Source organism: Pezoporus wallicus, unplaced genomic scaffold, assembly GCF_028554395.1.
Source record: "Pezoporus wallicus isolate ANWC-B61680 ecotype Strahan unplaced genomic scaffold, APGP_CSIRO_Pwel_v1 contig_360, whole genome shotgun sequence".
Taxonomy (NCBI): Eukaryota; Metazoa; Chordata; class Aves; order Psittaciformes; family Psittacidae; genus Pezoporus; species Pezoporus wallicus.
In genome coordinates, this window is record NW_026640059.1 from 2,968,604 (window position 1) to 2,992,259 (window position 23,656).

General features: G+C 37.9%; 1 protein-coding gene across 1 annotated transcript in view; it reads right to left on the reverse strand.

The window, feature by feature from the left end:
- CUL3 (cullin 3) overlaps positions 1-23,656 on the reverse strand; it is a 58,747-nt gene that overhangs the window by 22,481 nt on the left and 12,610 nt on the right. Inside the window, exons 2-4 of the mRNA XM_057417164.1 lie at positions 17,945-18,142; positions 10,787-10,900; positions 912-1,072 (exon numbers count right to left, since the gene is read on the reverse strand). Of these exons, the coding sequence (XP_057273147.1) occupies positions 912-1,072; positions 10,787-10,900; positions 17,945-18,142 (473 nt within the window). The remainder of the gene's footprint in view (positions 1-911; positions 1,073-10,786; positions 10,901-17,944; positions 18,143-23,656) is intronic.

The window sequence follows — 23,656 nt, forward strand, 5'->3', positions numbered from 1 at the left end:
AATCCCAAACAAGTCACAAAATGAAAAATGTATCAGCAAATTAAATATTTGGCTAGGCATAGAAACACATCAATAAAATGTGAAAACAAAAGAAATGCATCCAGGAAAAAATTCCACTTTCTGGCAGTAGGGGACAATACACAGCTCTTGCCAAGGAGTATTTTTCTCTTCATAAATAGTGTGTTGGGCAATCTCAGTCCCAGAATTGCAGCCAAAGTAGCTGGGAGTTTATGTATCTCCACACCCAACAGCTGCTCTGAAACTAGAGAAGCGCAAGAAAACTTGCAAATTCAACTCCAGTTGCAGTATCTGCAGTGTGTGATGTAAAACTTCACATCTACTAAACTGGCTGGAGAACACAAGAACAAATTTGAAAGCTCAGAGATGTAAGTGAACTACCAAAACTAGATGGGTCAAAACATGAGTAAGAAATATGAAGAAAAAAAAACACAAGCAAAAAAACAAACAACCAAACAAAAAAACTCAACCAAAAACCAAACCCACAACAAAAGTAACCTTCCCCTCTGCCCAAAACACAAAAAAAAGGGTACAAGAAAATTTAAGCCATCCCTCAATACAGAGAAGATAGAGGGTAGCAAGAGGCAGAGAACTGTCAATACTCAGCTTTATAACCAAATGCTTTGGCACAAGGCAGTAATGGAGAGATTTAATTAAAGTTTTAATAAAAAACACAGTATGAGTATTAAAAGAATGTATTCACAAGCTTCTCTATTTACCATTAAGCTAAACCTTAATGTACAAAGAAATACATTATTCCAGATTCCAAAAAAATTTTTACTTGCAATCAGGAATGCAACTTTAAGTAATTATTTGTGTACATTCATGATTCACTCTCAAAAAAATGACAGGCATTATTTACAACAAATGACAGTCACATACAAACATCTTACCTGTCTACAACTTCTCCTTTCCTTTCCCTTGCGATCATATCCAGCAGCGTTTGCCGCAGGTGATCCCTAATGCAGCCGTAGCGTACAACTTGATCTCGAAAAATAATCAAGCCCAAATTGTAGACATTCTCCACATTATTTTGTTGCACATATACACGGTCCTACAAAGCGAACATACAGGAATCAAATTAAAAATTCAGTACACCCATGCTATTCAATTGCAAGAGACTGGTCATATTTCCACTGTAGAAAGGACCAAATTAATCTTCTCTTCTTTTGCCATAAAATGAAATTATGAATACCCTCAAATTCAAAAAAATCAGTTCCATTTTACAAAACTTCACTTACACAGAAAGTCTACTTTGCTGAACGCTGTACACACAGTATTTATGACTAAAGCACACCAGGACCATCTACAGCCTTGACACTTTTTAGTTTGCAGGCAGGGGAATCTCCAAACACTGACAAAATTCATGGCACAGACTGAAAGTCATAGAATCACAGAATCATAGAATAGTTAAGGTTGGAAAGGACCTTAAGATCATCTAGTTCCAACCCCCCTGCCACAGGCAGGGACACCTCACACTCTACCATCTCACCAAAGGCCTCATCCAACCTGGTCTTGAACACGGCCAGGGATGGAGCATTCACAACCTCCCTGGGCAACCCATTCCAGTGCCTCACCACCCTAACAGGAAAGAATTTCCTCCTTATATCTGATCTAAACTTCCCCTGTTTAAGTTTGAACCCGTTACCCCTTGTCCTGTCGCTACAGTCCCTAATGAAGAGTCCCTCCCCAGCATCCCTGTAGGCCCCCTTCAGATATTGGAAGGCTGCTATGAGGTCTCCACGCAGCCTTCTCTTCTCCAGGCTGAACAGCCCCAACTTCCTCAGCTGTCTTCATACGGGAGGTGCTCCAGTCCCCTGATCATCCTCATGGCCCTTCTCTGGACTTGTTCCAACAGTTCCATGTCCTTTTTATGTTGAGGACACCAGAACTGCACACAACACTCCAGGCGAGGTCTCACAAGAGCAGAGTAAAGGGGCAGGAAGAGCAAAGGGGCAGGATCACATAATCGTCAAACGAGAGAATGGTTTTGGTTGGAAAGGACCTTAAAGATCATCTAGCTCCAACCCCCCGCCACAAAAGCAGGGACACCTACCACAAGACCAGGCTGCTCAAAGCCCCATTCAACCTGACCTTGAGCACTGCCAGGGACAGGGCAGCCACAGCTTCTCTGGGAAGCCTGTGCCAATGCCTCATTGCCTTCACAGAAAAGAACTACTTGCTAATGTCTAATCTAAATATACCCTCTTTCAGTTTAAAGCCATTCCCTCTTGTCCTGGCACTACAGGCCCTTGTGAAAAGTCTCCCCACATTTCTTGTAGGCCCCTTTAGGTACTGAAAGGCTACTCTAAGATCTCCTAAGAGCCTTCCCTTCTCCAGGCTGAATAAGCCCAACTCTCAGCCTGCCTTCATAGAACAGGTACTCTGGCCCTCTGATCATCTTCATGGCCTCCTCTGGACTTACTCAAGCAGGTCCATGTTCCTCTTGTGTTGGAGACCCCAGAGCTGAATCACAGAATCCCAAGGGTTGGAAGGGACCTCAAAAGATCATCTAGTCCAACCCTCCTGCAAGAGCAGGGTAACCTAGAGTACATCACACAGGAACTTGTCCAGGCGGGCCTTGAATATCTCCAACGTAGGAGACTCCACAATCCCCCTGGGCAACCTGTTCCAGTGCTCTGTCACTCTCACAGTAAAGAAATTTTTCCTGATGTTCACATGGAACCTCCTATGCTCCAGTTTACACCCACTGCCCCTTGTCCTATCACTGAACATCACTGAAAAAAACCTAGCTCCATCATCCTGACATTCACCCTTTACATATTTGTAATCATTGATGAGGTCACCCCTCAGTCTCCTCTTCTCCAAGCTAAAGAGACCCAGCTCCCTCAGCCTCTCCTCATAATGGGGATGTTCCATTCCCTTAATCATCTTTGTGGCTCTGCACTGGACTCCTTCACTCAATTCCCTGTCCTTCTTGAACTGAGGGGCCCAGAACTGGACACAATAATCTAGATGCAGCCTCCCCAAGGCAGAGTAGAGGGGGAGGAGAACCTCTCTTGACCTATTAACCACACCCTTTCTAATGCACCCTAGGATGCCATTGGCCTTCTTGGCCACAAGGGCACATTGCTGGCTCATGGTCATTCTCCTATCCACCAGGACCTCCAGGTCCCTTTCCCCTTCACTACTGTCCAGCAGGTCAACCCCCAACCTGTACTGGTACATGGGGTGGTTCTTCCCCAGATGCAAGACTCTACACTTGCCCTTGTTGAATTTCATCAAGCTCCTCTCCGCCCAACTCTCCAGCCTGTCCAGGTCTTGCTGAATGGCGACACAGCCCTCTGGTGTGTCAGCCACTCCTCCCAGTTCAGTATCATCAGTGAACTTGCTGAGGGTACACTCAGTTCCCTCATCCAGGTCGTTGATGAAAATATTAAACAGCACTGGTCCCAGCACCGACCCTGACGGACTCCACTAGTCACAGACCTCCAGCTAGATTCTGCCCCACTGACCACAACTCTCTGCCTTCTTCCTTCCAACCAGTTCTTGATCCACCTCACTACCTGATCATCAAGCCCACACTTTGTTAGCTTATCCATGAGGATGCTGTGGGAGACAGTATCAAATACCTTACTGAAATCAAGAAAAACTATATCTACCGCTCTACCATCATCTATCCACCTACTTACTTGCTCATAGAAGGCTATAAGGTTGGTCAAACATGACTTGCCCTTGGTAAAACCATGCTGGCTGCTCTTAATGACCCCCTCATCCTTGATATGTCTAGAGATGGTGTCAAGAATAAGTTGTTCCATCACCTTTCCAGGGATGGAGGTAAGGCTGACCGGTCTATAATTACCCGGGTCTTCCATCTTGCCCTTCTTATGGACTGGTGTGACTGCAGTACTCCAGGTGGGGTGGTTTTAGTTATCTACTCAAGAGATTTTACCTTTATTTATTTATTATTTACTTTATTATTTACTTTTACCTACTCAAACCACTTCCATCCACCCCTTTTTGTTCTCTGAGAAAAAATAATTCACTTTCACCATTTCCTATGCATCTTCCTACCACTTCCTTTCAGGCAGAAAGTTCCCCCTCAATATTCAGTGAAATTTCCTGAAATAGCATCATTAGATGAGCAAAAGAAAAAGTAAAGCCAAAATGAGAATAGTTACAGTCAAAATGTTTATAAATTGTTATTGTAAAATTGTACATAAGAACTTCTGTTGCATCCCTCCCCCCAAAAAATTCACTTTTGTTCAACTCGAGCAAGTATCTTGAAACTATCTTGTTTCCTTAAGATCTCACACATACACCCCCCCCCCCAAAAAAGAAGAGAAGGCAGTGAAGAACGAACAATTTTTGTGTATCTATATGGGTTTAAATTCTATCTCCCTATATAATCGTAGCATATAGAAACAATCAAGCTTCTCATCTGCTACCCCTATACTACCTACATTTATAAACTGAGAATGGTCCTCAGAACAGTGTTCGAAGTCTATATAACCCAAAACCCATCATCCAGAGTGGATCGAGACACTGCTGAGCAGAAACCCTGAGTTTCTTACTACTACTTGCAGAAATATTCAAAAAATTGGTCTCCCCTTTATATTCCTCTTTCCCAACTTACCAACTCTCTAGAAAAGGAAAATTATTAATAAATTTAGTAGCAGACAGAAAATCAGTGTATTCACTTAATATCCAGGAGTGCTGTACCAGGTAAGCCCATTTAAAACAACATTAAGAACAGAAATTTTGTTTTACAAACTATTTCTGTGATGAACAATGATTACTTTTTCATTTCTGTCAGGACATAATCCATTCTTCTAATGTAATAGCTTGGGTAATTACTAAAAATACTGTTTTACTACCACTTAAGCCTCAGGATGATGATATTAGAGAAAATTAAGGTGTCTGTACAACTCACAAATCTGTGATAAGGTTTTCTGAATATTTATACAGCTATAAACAAAAAAACCCACAAATTCTATAAAGGATGGAGGTCAATGTTCAAAATGGAATATAAAGAAAATGTCTGAAATAGAGTAGAAAGATTGGCTTCGCCACTAGTTCCATCAATTCTTAAGTACTTTACCGCACTCAGAATTAAAGTGTAAAGTTACTCAAACACCTAGAGAACAAAACTATTAAAAAAAAATTATGCTCCAGAGTATTAAAAAAAATATGAATTTTAAGTTTTTATAAATTCTGCAATTAGAAAAAAAACCCAAACAACAACCCATAAGGAACTGACACCACACCCTTACTACTGCAGCAGCTGAATTTACATGGCAAAATTATTCATATACTAATTATATGCCAGATCGCCAGTTGATGACCAAAGGAACACAAAACACGGTGTTCATGACTGATTTCCTACTCACTCCTTTCAGACATGCAGCACTTCATTTAAATGAAAAACCAAGATGGGAACAGGTCAAATGTGCCTACTCTGTTGCCCATGAAGCAAGCTCAGTTCTGCCTCAAAGCAAAAAGTTTAGTAACTGGTCTACTAAAGTCAATTTAATAATACATAGTAGTCTAGATCTCTGGAATACGTTACCCTATTTTTTCTGTTATTTAGAAAGAAAGTTATTTATTTCACTCCCTTGTGCCAAGAACAGAAGGAAATATGATTCTAAATAAAGACAAGCTTAAAGTACACTTTCAAAGAGATGAAAGAGAAAATTAAAAAGTAGTATCTAATATACTATATAACTTGAGAATATATACATTATTATCAAAAAATATTCAGGCTTGTGAAGAACAGGCAACAGGGTATCAAAATGAATCAAAGCCATGGCCCTGACTCATCTGCACAGCTTCTGTTGTGGCACTGCTAAATGTTGCCACTATGAAATAGTGGCTGCACTAGAAATTTGTCTCAATGTAACAGCAACACCTCTTTAGAAAGCCAGACCACTCTAAAATACCCAAATCACAGTAGCAGCATTAATGTTTCTGATACTGCCGATTTGCTTACCCTTGGTAACAGAGCAATTTTACTGTTTACCGGAAGGTCTCCAACTTAAAAAAAAAAACAGTAGTCTTCGAGACAGTAAGCCCCATTTGGGAACAGGTCTGACTGACAAGATTACATGCTACCAAACAGCAATCACTTCCTGGAGGGAGAAGCAGCAGGTACTTAAAGGTAAGAGTAACTCTCAGGAGACAAGGGTGGAGTTTCAGAGAGCAATTATTCATGAACTACAATGTTGCTTAAACTGCAGAGTAATTCTGAACTCAAATAAACCAAGTTACCTACTGTTAAGTATCACCAGCCACATTTTGCCCATCTCTGCATAGATGCACCTGGATGATGTAGCCTTCAGACACCCTTGTGTGTGTGTGTGTATATATATATATACACACACACATACAGAGAGAGAGAGAGAGAGAGAGAGAGAGGAAGGTCCCTTGTTCTCAAAATAAAAACACCCCTTCTCCTTACTACCTTGTGCATAAGCCATGAACAATGAGAGTCATAGGCCCTAAGATCAAAACTCACATTGCAGATCTCAGTGCCAGCTTAAATCAAGACACTGGCTTTGTGCACTGGACAGGCAAGAAGAGAATGCTCTGCCCTCTGCAAAACACACAGCTGTATTAGTAAGAGTAATTGTTCACTTCTGACACTAACTGGCACTACCCACATGCCTATAATGCAGCCAGGGGTGTGTGACTGCTGTGCTTGCATACCTGAAACTGCTTTAAATTTAGCAAGTACAAATAGTAAAGAAGGGACACCACAGAATCCAGTTTAGCCCAGTTTCCCCAAGACATTCCAAAAATACACTTACGCAGCTTGAAAAGAAGACCAAACAACTGAACCTCCACTGCTCCTGTTACATACAGTAGCTAAATAGAAACTACTTTAGGTATGCTGCAGCCAAAAGTGAGACTGAATTTCAGATATGCCCAAGTGCAATACATTACTTCACTACTTCAACATGTCTTAGTACATGGTTTGACTCACTGAAGACGCTACTTAGGACATGACTTCACTGCTTTGGTACCTCACTGCTTGCTACACAGTGCCATGAATTTACAGACTACTACATCTATTCTGGCACTGATTCCTGTAGCCTAAATATGTAAAATAGAAGGAGGAGAGCTAGTGCACATACCCTACAAAATACAGTGGAACCATGCAAACTTCAAATTCAATTGTGGGAACTGGAACGTCTCAAGAAAGTTGGATTTAGCGTTATTGTGCAATTCAAGATTGCAAAACCTTACAGTGGAAATGCAACAGACCTGAAACCAAGCAGACTTTTACCAGATAGTAACCATGACACAAGAGAAGATAATATGCTTAAAAATGCAGCTATGGGGCAAGCTTTATGAGTGTCTTGCAGAAGATGTTGTGCATATAAAACAAAATCCTGCCACAAACCCCAGACAGCACGTATCATAACAATGCACAAACCCCAGTGTACAAAACATACACCTTTCTAAAAAAACATCTATTTGAATTAGTTTTAATTTAGAAGTGGCAAAATTAAACAGAGTGAAAATTAAGACAAAAAGGTATTTGTTTTGATTTAGATCATGTAGGAGCTAAGGGGTGAAAATAAACTTGAAAACATATGTGGCATTAAACCAGATATAGTTTAAAATGTACTCTCCTACATTCTTCAGCCTAGTGATTGTAAGATCAGAATTCAAGAGGATGCTAATGTCAGACTGTGGTTTGCTGGGTACCAATGGGTATTTTTCCTGAAACCAATGGGTAAGGAGTTAAGACAGCCTACAGGATATGAGGAGAAGGACTGGGTTATCTTTTATTTATAAGCATTATATAATTGAATATACTTCTGGTGGAACACAAGCATATCAATTAACAATGTCTGGTGACTGAGTTTACAGTGTTTGGTTTTCTTAAGATAAAATACTTTAAATGTAAATTATATTAGCCGCACTTGAGTAAAAAAGTATAAACAACAGCTGACAAACACATCACTATAAAACTACATCTGATTCAGACTCAAAGTAATAAAAAAGAACAAATCATTCCTTATTTTATGAAGTTATTGAAAACTGTTGCTTTGAAGAGCAGTCAGGTCTCATCTTTGGCAGATGTTCCTTGCTTTATAATTTTGTGATACTAGCAGCTTTTTCAAGCTTTTTGAACAAACACATACTAAGACTAGAAGTTTCCTGCTCTTAGTCTTTCCAATGAGCAGAATCACCTTTGACTCAACAGGATACCCCAGTGACAAAGCTGAAACTTCAAATTTTTCAGACCAGTCTTCTTTTAAACCATAGCTTATACTTTAGTCTGTAAAAAAAAAAAGCATGTGTTTTCTAATGACAATTTGTATTATGCACTCCAAGTCAAAGAAAAGAAGGAGTCTGCCCATTCTATCAGTTCCTTGTGTTAGACGGTTCTATTTAATAAAGATCCAATTTATAATCATAAAACCCATGTTACATTATGTTTAAGCTTCTAAAGTTTGACAACTTTATACAAACATTCTGAAATAAAAATTTACTATATTTTTACTTTTACACTATACATTTTATTGTGGATGCCTCTTTTCTCTTTCTTTGGGTCTCATTTTGGTACAAGTCTACAAGAGGCAAATAATTAGTCGTGGAGGTCTCAACTGCACACCCACTTGAAACTAGGAACTGTCAAATAGCTCATGAAGGACTATATATTCATATTTCTTTGGTTTTTATTCTGTTCTGAATCTAAATTATAACACAGTGAAGTCCAATTTGCACTTGCACAAATGCTTCAGGTCGCCATCTTCTGGAATTTCATTGGCAAAAGAGAAGACTGTCCTAATTGCACTTGAAAGCTTCAAACAAAAGTTAAGACATTGCTCTCCTGAGCACAAGAAATACTCGGGAAATAGCTCTCATCTCCCCTCAAAAGTGCTAACTGAAGCATGTAACCCTTCCCCAAAGGGAAGGCTTCATCCTCAGTTTTCTGGTCAATACACAAAAAAACCCAAATAAAACAGGAATAGCTGATAAGACAGCTTTCTCTTACCCTGCCTGAAGGGTCAAAGATTTACTGAATTCTAGAGCAACAGATAACACTGCATTATCCTCTCTGACCACCTACACACCTTGAAGCATCCAGCACTTTCGGTACTGAAATAATACATAGTATATGGCTAAAACATATCAGTTTTATGTATATGGCTAAAACATAATCAGCTACTCCCTTAAAAAGCTTTGAATTCCATGTCTTCATGTCTCTGAAAATTCACCACTAGCTTTGGTGAGCATTATTCTAATTGTTAGCTACTCTTGACTTTGTCCAGATGCACCTAGCAGCAACTGATTTGTATTTGTTCTGTAGAGGACATAACAGTGATTCCAGGATTTCTCATAGTAAAAATCGTACATCTTCAAAATAAGACTTTCTCAATCTTTCTTCTTCCAAGATAAGATACACAGATCATTAACTATCACTGAAGGCATGTTGTCCAGTCCTCTATCTTTAGATATGTGGTCTTTTCCCAACTTAAATACCCAAAACTCAACCACCCAAACAAAACCACTCCTCCCTCCAAAAAACCCACCAAACCACCAAAACCAAACCCCACAGCACAAAAGCGAGTAAATCCATTAACAAAAAAATAATTAAATTTTAAACTGTGTCTTCAACAATTACTCTTTGAAATTCCTCAGCTTTTAGTAGCTTTTTAACCAAGCAGGATTTCACAGCTAATACAAAGAAGTTCAATGTTACAGCATGAGAACTTTAAGAGCTACAAGATCTTAAGATCAACTGCTCAGCAGGTAAGAGTACAATCTCAGATCATCACCCTGCCTTTGACAAATAAAAAGAAAGCATTACCTGACCTTCACTGGCTAATACTGCATGAAGCTCTACCTTCAGCATGACAGTTCGGAAAACAAGATATTACATAAAACCAAACAAACCACAGTATTTCAACACATATTTCTTTTCCTTCCTGAAGGTAAAGCCTTTAGCTAGAAGCTATGCAAAAATACACTCTCCTGCATCCTCTGAACATGCCCACCACTCTGGCAATTTAAACATATACCAACTACCTAAAGCATAACACAATCCAGACACAAAAATCTAAGGCACTCTCTCTCAAAAAAGGCCTTTTCTATTAGCTATTAAGCAAGGAATGCTTTTCTTTTTTCTTTTAGAACTAAAAACTATGTATACTGCTTAATCATAGAATCGTTAGGGTTGGAAAGGACCTTAAGATCATCTAGTTCCAACCCCCCTGCCATGGGCAGGGACACCTCACACTAAGCCATATCACCCAAGGCCTCGTCCAACCTGGTCTTGAACACTGTGAGGGACAGAGCATAAAATAATACTGTACCCAAGCTGTAGATGAATAGCAAAGGATTAAATTAAAATTCAACATTCAAGGACACAGACTGTACCTAAGCAAAGTTACCCTTTTCAAACCCTTAAGCTTAAAGAACAACTGTATTGTAAGTTTCAGGACACTTTACACCATACTTCCCACAGTAAGAAAGCACCACATGCAAAAAACATCTGTAACTTGCCAGAATGGGTCTGACATTTTTTAAGAATTGTGAATTCCAACCACTTTTCAGATGCATTTTTCAAGTGATAATGAGATAACCTCAAAGAAGAATCCAATTATAATTTATCACACACCTGTAATAATTCTTGCATGCACACAGCAAACTCAAAACAAAGAACAGAGAGCAGTCTTGGGAACAAGACCGGTAAGGATGCCTTGGTTTTTTACCCCTGCATCTCATCTGTTCATTTTTGACAAGAGACAATTTATTGCATCAAGTTAAAGGTGTGAAAAAGCAGAATACCCACCATATACATCAGAATGTCTCTAATCATCACCATTGCTGTTTGATGATCATTCCATGCTTGATTTAGTGTTTGTAGAAAGTTGTTATTCAAGGAGTTTAAAACATCTTCTCGCACCTGAAGCAAAAAAAAAAGCAGCACATTGTCATAAACCCAAGTCAGTTTCTCCTGCACCACCTGTATTTCTACAAGCTTTGCTTGAAAAAGAAAAAATAAAAAAAAAATCTTGTTCCTCTATGAACTTGAATATTCCAAACAAGTTCTTGCATTTCCTGGAGGCTGATCATCCCCACTTTGTACTTCACTTCTGTGGAAAAGTAAGACTTCACACAAGTAAGAAAAAACAGGCTAGAAACAAGAGCAACAAAATAAACATGGATATTACATTTCAAGGGAATACCTGAAAACTCTAATATTAAAAGTATTTTCTACAACTCAAATGCTTCATTTCCAGTGCTATAGTGTTCCCATTAATGTTAACATTACTATCACAAGTAACCTCAGATTATTGGGTAGTACTGGTGAATGTTAAAACAGGAGTAAGTACAGGTGGAAAACTGGCCATGATGACATTTAGAAAGACATGCTGAGACAGCACAAAGTTACAGCAAACAACAGTTCTGAAAGGAAACAATCACTTGGTAAAGACCAGACTCTTACACTAATAGTCCATAATTGCCAACAAGACTCCATACTACAAACTAAAGTCATCATTTTACAAATGTGTATGTTAGTTGATTCATTTGTCCCATCAATTTCAAGCTTTATTCTTTTTGACACTCCTCCTCACTCATAAAACCAGAGAAGATTCAGTTCCATATTTTGATTTTCACACAGTAGGCACATACAACAGTGCTCAAGCTTTAAACACATGTAAAAGAGAAACCTGAGGGAATGTAAAAAAAAAAATATTTCAGAGTTTAACTGCATCAACTGACTTCTGATACAAGTTGCAGAATACATCCTGTCTTTTTTGTAATGGAACAGAACATATTTTTACATTTACAGATTTGCATTTATACTTGTGTGATATAGCACAGAGCATTCAAAGAGCAAACCGAAACACACATGACAAGCAGCCACAAGATGCACCAACATCAGACACAACCATCTGACAGGCTTCATTCTGTCATTTAATTTTTACAATGTTATTAGGCAAAAACAACAGTCTGCCACACTACTATATATATACTCCATAAACTTAGATGAACCAGAAACATAGCACAGCATAGCATAGCATACAAACACAATGGTCTCCTCTGGAGAAGCTCTTCACCTTTTCATTGAATCTAGGTAATACAGATATGTTTGTAGGTTATTCAAAGCTCTGCAAAATCTTCAAACACCTACTCCCAAGACCTGAGCAAGGCCCCTCCTCCTTACTTTTGGAAAACACAGTATGAAGTTGTAAGTCACAGTGCCATTCCTTATGATAGTGATTATCATTTACCCTTGGGTTTCCCAAAGGTGTGCTCTGTTGTCATCGAATCTATGTAGGTTTTAGCTAAAATGTAAATACGCATTAAAAACTTCACCAACTGTGCTTGTAAAGTGTGTGCAAAATCTTCCAAAAGAGAAATCTTCCAAAAAAGAAACAATCATGGCATAGTTGCTTTCACTTCTTTAGTCAATATGGAAAAACATTGGTAGATCAACTACACTACTAAAATTTACCAAACCAAAACTAAACACCTGTGTAGTTTACAAGCACAGATAACCAGGGTAGGGATTTTTTTTTTTTAAAACACAGAGGCAGCACGCCTTTGTAACACATCCATCAGAATAATCCTCCTAGACCAGCCAGTGCCAAATCACACACCAAACTGTAGTCATTGCCACCTGGTGGCAAGCACCCCCTTTTGCTACAAGCCTCCAAATAGACAGAGGAATGCAGAGATCTGTGCCCCCTCTGCTCCATATAGTATGCCATGTGGCTCTATGGAAATATATATTAAATCCAGGAATGGGTGCAGTACAACAAAACTACTCTAAAAGTCTCTGTGAAGCTTCTCAATGACATTCTCCTACATTTACTTTAAGCTGCAGACAGGTTTGGGAAGCTGTTCTTTCGGTTGCTACAAAAGTCAACCAAATTACTGCTTACAATAGCTGTGTAGTTAATGAGCACTGAACACATTCCTTCTATGGACTGTGAATAAGGCAATAGTACAGGAAAACTAGTATAACGCACAAAACATCTTAGCCATGCAAAGGTGCAGTCAGACCCCTGTGGTGCAATAAATGACTTGTAATTAAAAACCCCTGGAAATCCAAACTCTTCTACAGAGGAGGAAGCCCTTCCTTCAGAGACAGAGCTGCTGCTCTTCCAAAGCCTTAGAAAATTTGAATCCCAAAGGATTTTTTATCAGCAGAGTGCTACTTTCAACTATCTGAGCTTATAGTGATTTCTATGACAATCTTTGCAGCTACGCAGTAAACTGGCAGGCACATCCAGCTTAAAAAGGACTGTTCATATAGTCTCAAAACTAAACAACTTTATAACATACGTAAGGTCATCTTGTATTTGCAAGAATGAAATCTTCTACATAACTTCAGGCTCAACTCTCAAGGAAATATAGCATCCTCCCCCGCCAATCTCTGAAGAATTGGCATAAGCTTTCAATACCTTTAAATAACTCTCTACTAAATGTACACAAAGCAGACTTATGGCCTTATATTTTTTCTCTTACAGTGCCTAGCCTGACACAGCAACACAAATAGCTCAATTACATAATTTCCACTACTGTAAGGATAGCCAGAACCTCCTGTGTGCAGCAGCAGTATAGAACAGCACTTGCTGAATCAAGGGCTCAAAGTCTCAAAACTTCTATTAACAGTTTCCTCATCTTCTACAAAAGTCCAAGTAGTGCAAGAAACAGTATTCTAAAATCTTACCATCCCAACAGATTAACTTTACCAAAACCACCTGTTCACTGAAAGGAAAAAAAACAACAACAAACCAACCACAACTGAAGAATATTGACAATTCTGAATTGCATTCACTACCTGGGAATTCCCTTGCATCTTTTTGCCCTCCATAAAATTGCAGACTTCAGACTTACAGTAAACTGTAATGCTCACTAATCAATTCGTCTCCTACACAACTCCTCATGCCATTCCTATTTCATAGACATCATTTCAAACTCTAAAAGGAGCTTGAAATTACTTCCTATCTTCTCTCTCCCCTTCCTTCTGCAACAGCACTGTAGCAAATTTTAAAGCTTGCCAAGGATTCTAGACATTATTTTGTAAGCCCCAGAGTAGAAACACTTTCTTCACCCTAAATCTTCTGTACCACTACAATTCCTTCTATACTTAACACAATGACTGGCTCCATACCCTCCTTACCGAAGGAGTTTCTTACATGTGTGCCTTCACTACTACTCTGAAATTGCACGCACTGCTGCTACTGAACTCTAACAGCTGCAAGAGCAATGACCACCATGTTGTAACGCATTCTGGTCATGTCAGCCACAGAAAGTAATACAAATGTTCAGTAAGATCAAGAAGTCCTACAAGGCATGAGAACATCCCAAGCACCTCTGCCTGTTCAGTAATGCTCTAGTACCTCCTCAAACCAGCACATTTCAGCTCATTTAAGTTTAGAAGAGTCTCCTACACCTCAATCTGACACACACACTGGACAGAAGAAACAACCAAACTGTACTGGGCCTGGCAAACAAACCAATCAATTCCTTTGACTCACACACACAGAGGGTGCACAGTATTTTGCAAGTCACAGGTTTAGATTTCACTAGACTATGAAGTGTTTGTAAAAACTAAGGAAACTTTAAAAATATTATCCTGCAAACTTTTTAACTTGAAGTTTTTTAATTCCAACACAAGTGATGTTGTTTATCATCAAGTGATTTAGAGAACTGCAAACTAAGCTTTGTGTGTTTATTTTTTTAAAACACTTTTACAACATTTGAGTGAAAAAGTAAGAGACTAGGCTTGAGAAACATGAAGGAAGAGTGTCCACATCAAGCTACAGGATTGCCAAAGGACAAGAAGGGGAGGAATCAATGAAGTACCAAATGCACAAGAATTAAATGTCTAAATTAAGATAAAAGGTTTCAGCACTTCTTATTCCACACTATTTTAAAATTCAGTTCTAAATGTACTATAATAATGATGTAAATACACAGGCAAAGACAAGGTTTAGCTTTTACTACCCTGTAGTAAAGCCAAGGTAGTTCAAGACCACTGACTCCTGTCAATGATGTGCAGTAAGCTACTTGGCTTACTACTTACCTTCATCAAGCAGCCAGAACCTGGTGACTGCAACTACAAGCCATTAGGGTCTGCATGTTCAAAACCAAGCATACTTTTTAGTAACTTGCTTGTGTGCTTGTATCTTGTACAGATCATGCTGGCACCTATCATTTTACATTAAACAGGCTGTAAAGACAATACACAGTATTATGTTTTCTTGTTCAGAAGTCAAGTCATTTTCTTCTTTAAAGTGTTTGGTTTCTTTCTAATAAACAGCAAGCTAAGTAAGCACAATTTTCATCTAGCAATTAAATAAGCATAAATATCTCTTTTAACTGTGCCACACCAAAAATGATTTTTTTTCTTTCCAAGTCTGAAAACTATTTGTAAAAATACATGAACAAATACACTGCCTCTACCTAGTCTTTTACATTACATTTAATTAACCAGCATGACTGAAATACTACAGGCATGTAACTTTTTTTGTAGGAAGATAACCAGCAGCTGTGGACAGCAAATTACAATTATGTTTCAAGGATTCTAGCAATTCAAAATTTGGGTTTGGCTCCTCAGATATACTTCCTGAACTGAATGTAGCCCTTTCCTAAAATCTATTCATGTTGCACATTTTCATTTTGATAAAAAAGTTAAGAGATTTTTATGAACAACACTTCAGTTGGCAAAATCCCCCTCTTCTAAACTCTAGCATCCATTGAATCTCTGAATTGAAGATTACAAAGACTTGTGATGAGAGCATTTATTATTAATTAGCTACTTAACATTTAACAGAGAACTGCTTTTGCAAAGGCACTGAAAATTCAAGATTCCTCTAAAACTACTGTTACATAAGTGTAAGAGAGAAAGTTTTTGTTTAACCTCACAAGTACTAATGGCACAATCATAAGATGCTGTTATAGAACTGATCCTATTTCTTAATAAACAATGCACTATTTTTCCCATACCTCCATCTGTAACCACCTCAATTTTCTTAAGCTAACCACCAAAAGGAGTAGTTTTGAGCCTACAGAAGTTATCTATTCTTCAGAGTTTTCTGACAGAGGTCAATTTTTATTTTTGTTTAATCTTTCCCTGGGATTATTTCATTTATAGGTTGGCATCATCAGACACCTGGATAAATTAACCTTTTAAGCTTTACAGCATTTTACTACTAAAATTCAGTAGTTAGCATTTTTATTTAGAAAATAAACATCCAACCTTCTGATCATCATCTGTTTTATGTTACCTGGACACACAGATATAATTTGATTAATCATATTAAAGATTAGAAAAGTAGATGACTAGAGAAGATGCTCTAGATTTTTTTAAGCATCAGATACAATAGCATTTAATTGTCATTTTTTTTCTATGCTGGTATCTGTGCAACCCTCTCAGCCAGTGCAGTAACACAACAAACTCAAAGGATCTTCTGCTCTTTTGTCAGCTTGCCCCATCAGCCCTTCAGAATAACTAATTTTGCACATGGGTGGTTTTTAACATGTAGAATAGCTAAGCACAAAGATAAGCAGCTCTCCTCTAATTAAACTAGGATGAATTTAAAGCAGAGGAAGAACAAAAGGTTAGTGTCATGATTAAGTATAGACTTTAAACATGGCCATATACAAGAACAAGGCACAAAAAGCCTCAGCCATTTGCCACATTTTATATGAATAGCGCAGATTACGAATGCACAGATGATGAAAACAGAAGTGTTTGAGAGCCACAGATGTGCCACAAGTATAGAGGAGAGCCATAAATTATTTAGCTACTTCATACAGGATGTTTCATCTCATGCAAACAATTAAAAAGACCCACATGCAAAGCAATTTAGACTATACTTGTCTGGACCACACTTTTAAAAACTAAGATTTTAGAAGAAATAATACACTCCTGTGCCACAGCAGTTAGAACAAGAAACTCCCCATTATTCAGACATTAACCTCCCAACCGCATTCTGTGTATCAGCCAGCAGTGATCATTCAACACACATGACTTTCCTTTCCAAATACTATAATAACAGAACAGATACTCCATCTGGACCCATAGTCAGCGTATGGGATCAAACAAGGATATTTATCTCTTTTCAGAGACAGGCAGCTATGGATATTACCACAAAGAGTAAGGCATCTTCCCTACACTTAGGATCCTATTACCACGAAATATTATCTAGACTCCTAAAAAATGAGTTTTAAACTTTTTTCAGTGACATATTATTAGTCAACCCTAACCATTCCTTACAAAGACTGATTCAAGACAAGATGTATCATCTGAGAAAAGAGCTCTTCACATATTCAGAAACAAGAAATTTCTGCATAACATTTTGACCAAATTACATGGTTTTGAAAAGGCTAAAATGTTAGAATGCAGGCTATTCAGGACTTTTCGTTGCTGCCACGCTGATTTTTTTGTACATTGCCTACCCCCTCTTCAAACTGTGTAATCCTAGCACAACTCTCATTAACTTATGAATTAGTTCATTAGCCCATAACAAACATGTTCTTACACTGGTATTTATTTTGCTCCACAGACTGAAAAAAAAACCCAAACCCCAAAACAAACAAACAAAAGAAAACTGACTAGAAAACGAAACAAAATTTGTTCTGAGAAAGTCATAAAATTCCACCAAAAGGCCACAAACCTTTTCTTAAAAGGTCCCAGCTCTCAACAGTTATGCCTCAGCTTAAGTTGTTTCCTACTATACACTTTCGAATACTTGATATGGTCTGACCTCCATCAGTAATTTACAGCAAAAAGTATCTGGAATGTGAAGTCATTTAAACTTGGTGTTAGCTCTAAGCTACCATTTTTGAGGATGGCAATACCATTTCAACACAAGGCAACATAATAATATAATCACAATCGTATAATTAAGTTCTGGTTTTGTCATTTAAGTACCTATTTAGAATTCTTTTGTGTAAGACACTGATTTTAATTCATAAAATGACATACCTTGTTTATTAGATGCTCAGTGACCACTTCTCTTAGTCCAGTGTAGAGCTTTTCTCCATGTTTATGCAACACCATTGTATACGCGTTCCTATACAGCTCCTCAAAACTGAGACCGCTATTGTTCTTACGCTGGATTTCTTGGATTGCATTTTTTAGAAGATCCCAAATACTGTTCACATATTTCTCATCCATAGTCATCTGTAAAAACAGAACAATACGGTATCATTTAGACTCAAGAATGATAACTACAGAAAGATATCTCTGGAAAATGTAACTCCAGGAGCAGTGTTTCTGCCACATTTTGTTGATTCTGTTATCACAAGGTTTCTCAAAATTTATCAGAAGAAAAACTACTTATGAACCTCATGGGGATTTCAAGAAATAGTTATCGAAATCATGATTTGCAAAATTTTAATGCTTTTCTACTTCAGAGCTGCAAATCCACAGAACCCAGCTCCAGAGCCTGTACAGTGGGAAGGCAGGTAATCACAGACATGAGCTCCTTCCCTACACTTTCTCTGCAGTGTTGACAATGACTGTCCTCATAGTTTCGCCCCATACTAACATGCTGCTTGACAGCTCATAAATCATAATGCAACACTGCTCTGCTTAACCAGACCCCAAATCAACCTGTACAATAGAAGATAATAGTCTCTGACACAGAGTTAGCAAACTAGCAAACTTACTTAGTCATCTGTTTGAGCTAACTAGGTATTCTTTATTTACAGCAATGTACTAATGGCCAAAGAATTACATGCCTACAATACTGTGCCCTATAATTTAAGTACTTAGAGGTGTTGAAATACCCCACAAATGTCCAAAATTAACAACTGTATTGAACATATTTCCCTTGCACAAATGTGGTTAAATAACTTGCTACAGGATATGCATCAAGTGGTTAGCAGAATATGCATCTGCTTGGTCTGTTATTCAGACACTATATATTTCAGTAAGTATTTCACATAAAGCTACAGCAATAAAGAAGAAATCAGAGAATGAGAGAAACTCTTACAAGAAATAGTCTCAATGTAACAGCAAAACAACTTTTGAAATTTACTATCTAGTGCTTAGTGTGAATCAGTTTACAACTGTGTTTTACCAATGCAAGGTGCTTCGAATAAGATGCTTTATAGATAAAGAAGCATCTGGGATAGCAAGCAAGAGTAGCAACAAGGTATCAGATGTCAGTATTGCCTAAAGTTTGCGATTGAGCCAAATGAAAAAAAAAAAAAAAAAACCAAAAAAAACTAACCCCCCAACAAAAAAAAAAACCACCAAAAACATTTTAATTTAACAAAATTTAAAATGAAGTGTTTAAAGTTAAGTTTGGTTTACTTTATACAAAAAAAGAACTGATCTAACATTTTACATCTAAGGAAAAAAAAAACACTATTCCCAGAATTACTGTGAAGAAAGAAAATATCCTTGAGTCTACAAATATTGTCAAAGCAGCCTTGAAAACAGAAGCTGTAAGTAGTAAAAGAGTAAAGGTACGACATTATAGAAGAAAATCATGACCAGTCCTGGTATGCTTCTCCCCCACCTTCCACCCAAAACCCACCAAGTGAGTAGAGGAAGGACACAGAAGAGTGGATTTGCCAGCATTTGTAATAAAACATAATGACTGGCAGAACTTCTTTTCAGTAAAAGTACACTTTTACATGCAATTTCAAAACGTCAATTTTTCTAGGTATTAGAAACAGAACTACAGCTCATAATAAGGGTAGGTCATTTGCTGCATTGGGAGGGAATGGGCTGCTGAACAAAATCAAAACAAGCTGCATCCTCCTCTTTTTTTTTTTGAGGTTTGGTTAAATACAAATATTTTAAGAATAAAAATAATCCTACTGCTATTTTTCCCACTCTCCTGATATCAGAACTACTAGCCTGTATGTAATCAAACTGAACCAAGTATGTAACTTAAGAGGTATGTCACAATACACCTAAACCTACCAAACAAATCACAAACCCATTGAAAAAAAAATTCTTAGCTCCCAATCTCCAAAAACCAAAACCTGAAAGTAACAGAGAAATTGGGGAATGTCATCCTCCCCGCTTTTTGCTTATCTTGCTATGTGTAATATTGAAAGGTCAGTTACTGCCTTTTTAATTTACATTTGCTACATTGGTGCCTCTTCAGGGAAATTCTTTTCTAAAGCCTTCCTGAACAAGCAATTTTACAAGAACTGATACTGAAGACAATCATTTAAAATTGCAGACAGTAATCCAAGTAGAAAGCTTTCCTGTTTTCCTTAAAAAAAAATAAAATTGATTTTAAACAAAGCATGGACTTAAACCAACACTTCCCAATGCCATTTTCCCCCTTTGTGAATCAAAAATCTCCCAACCAACATGACAACCTTTTTATCTCAACTGCAACTTAACTGCCTGCTGTATTAAAAAAAAAAAGTAGTGTGACCTGTATAAAACAAGCAAATCACCAGACACTAGTCTGAAGAGGTATTTGCAGCATTGCTTTTATGTTTACTGGGTTGGTCAGCCAGTAAACATTTCTGTATATTACACATAAGCACATTTAATTACTGGGATCTGTTCAAGATCTTTAACATCTGCGATCTTTAACATCTAATAACTGGGATCTCTTCAAGAAAAAGCTAAATAAGTGAACTGTTTAACCCTCCTACTTTCAATCCTAATGCTTTTTTAAAAAAATAAATAAAAATCAAGGAATGATTGTAACATTATTTGCTCCGAACTGATTGAACATAAATGCAAACCCAGAGCTTTCTGCCTCTTAACAATTAACACACCATGAACTGCTTTGGAAATGCAAGAGAGATCCATAAAAGGTAACTTTAAAGGGTACACGTGTCCATGGGATAAATATACAGAAATGTCTGAAATAGTATTATGAACTTATCTTACTACCTTTTAAGAGTAAGCGTGAAGGATTCTGCTTCTCATTGCAGCTTCCTATTCTGCTATTGACTTCAGATTAGCATCTGTGAAGCTTTGTGGGATCAGGTTTGCTAAAGTTCTAAGATACTAAGTTAGAAGAGCACTATCTTCCAAAAAAGACCTAGCTTGTTTGCAGGAGTGTTTTTCTAACAAAGCAAGGACTCCTAATGCTTTAAATAACTCAGTTCTATTGGACAGTAAGTCACTGCAGTAAAGCTTTAGCAAAAGTTTACTATTTCCACTGCTGAAGAGTTGTTTAGCTTTTGAACAGAAGAGGCCTTCCTGTACCATTTACCCTCAAAGCTATGTAAGAATCACAGTGATTAAGTCTACCCTTGGAGTATTTAACTCACAGGTTCATGTTTCTTCACCCCCCTTCCTTAAATCAGGCTTGTATGCAGATTAAAAAGAAAACCAAACTAAAAAGCCAAACACATAACCCCCACAGACAACTGAGCAATAAAGTTTGTGATGCCATTAGAACAATTTGGCATCTTTCAGAATTCTGTACAAAAGTATCTCTAAAATCACTATTAGACAACTGTGATTCTAATCTCCCAGTCTGACCCAGGAGTGAAGATTTATGCAACTCTCTAGATCCCCATCAACAACAAAGCCTGTAAGTGATCCACAAATATGAATACAGGATCAGAATCCAGATGTTTTTCCATGCTCATTCCCAGATTTCTTCCAATGGTTATATTTTAAAATTGAACTCTGCAGTTGTTGTACTTGTAATGCCTTGCTTGTGCCTTCCAGTCTTGCAGATTTAAGCAAAAACTAGATTACTGCTTCTGCTGGTGCTTTGGGAAGAAAACAAAAAAAAAAAAAAAAAAAACCAAAACAAACAAACTCCCAGGTTGAGAAAATCTTTCAGAAGCAAAGTCCCAGTAATTTCAGTAGTGGTTACTCTTGGATTCATCAAGATAGTAAGAAACCAGTGTCCAAAGAGAGGAAATACATAAATGCACTCCAGTTTATCTGAACATTACCTTTCTTGGGGAATGGGAGAGAGATCAAGTCTGTTATTGGCAGAAGAGAGAGATGTTTATAAGAAGCCACTAGTTGGAAAACTTCCACAAACCGCTGCCCAAATGCTAATGATTCAAAGATGCAACTTTAACACATAAACATCTGAGCTCAAAGTGTAGCAGAAGTACATCTTGAGGAAATTAGACTAAAATGTCATTGTACAATGAAAGTGCAATCAATCCACCAAAAAAAAAAGTCAGCAAAAGACTCAAAAGATCCTTTATGCCACAGTACTGCCATACTGCAGGATCAGACACATGCAAGCCCTTTTCTTCAACATTTGTCCATCCTATTGAAGTCTCTGAGAATGAACAATCACTGTCAGCAGTCTACTGCCACCTGAAAAGCATGACATCAGCAGGTAAAGCTAGTAACAGTCATGAATAGGTTTCTCCATCTCTCCCTCCTAGAAGCTAAAAGTAGACATCAGCTCTTCCAAATAACTTTGTCATTCCTTAAATCAAAAGGGTCAAACAGCTCTATTCAAGTAGCTTTGGTACTAACATAAAACTTCATGCAAAATATTACCATCTACCTCCTATTCATTTAGTTTAAAGGGAAGTGCAACATCCTGTCCCTGGGAGAAACAACCCCATGATGCATTAATACATGCTGGAACCAACTGGCTGGTGTTTTTGACCTTAACACTACAGAACTTGCTCCTCTTACTTAGAAGAGTTCCTTAAAAGATTAATTGTAAGGAAAGGCAGTTTACAGCAGTAAACGGTTAAGAATCTGTTGAATTCTTGATTGTTTACACCAGCTTCTTTTTACCAGAAGTAGCTACTTCGTCTTCTTAAGCAAGAGGTGGTTAAGAAGGAAGTGAGGAAGAGCCTATAGCTGGCCTACAGAATTTCAGCAAGAGTATCCAGCAGGAATTTACCAACCAGTAAAAACAGGAGACACTTGAACTAGTAATCACAGTACTAGAGACTAGACATAGCTTCTCATCCTTGCAAAAGAAGTTTCTAGACAAGTTCTGTAAAGTTCTCACAAAGATCTCAGACCAAATAGGGCATTGTTAATTCTCAGAAGTTTTAAACAGACTGCAAACACACTTGCAGAACAGGGCACAAACACCACTACTGAAATTTTGTACAGACCAGCTGCAGAGCACTTACCACAATTCTATACACTACCAGGTGAAACAGACCAATTTGGAAATGATTATTGCAGCACAGTATTTGTCAAAGTTTTCAGAAAACATAAGTATCATCTGCCTCATTCCTTTTCATGAAATCCTTTAGGTCTAATGCACCAGAGCACTGCACTGAGAACCCACTGAAAGTACAGAATTCAAGTGTTTACGCTCTCTACCCTGAAGGAAGTGAGTGGATACCAAAGTTAGTTAGCAGTTCTGAGAGCAAACATTTGCACCTAGTAATTGCAGCCTGTTCTCACTTCCTCATTTCCTGCCCCTCAGCAGACGAAATGAGCAGGAGCTGACCGCTGCCATCTAAAACTGCCACCACAGGGGTCCTGACCTACAGTCCAAAAGGCAAGGGAGGCTGACAGAACTAACAGTCTAGTTCCATTTCAAGACAGGGCATTCACCAATATAATACTAAATAATCTGTTACACAATAACTCAGCATCCTTAGCCAGGATCCTTCCCTCTGAATGAAACTTGGCTGAGGTTATCCAGAAAAGGTCAAGAGCAACACATTTTCTGCCTCAGAACCTAATCACTACTTGAAATTTTATAAACCCTTCCAATATTGTTAAATTTAAAATACAAGTATTGGAAATGACAGGAGATCC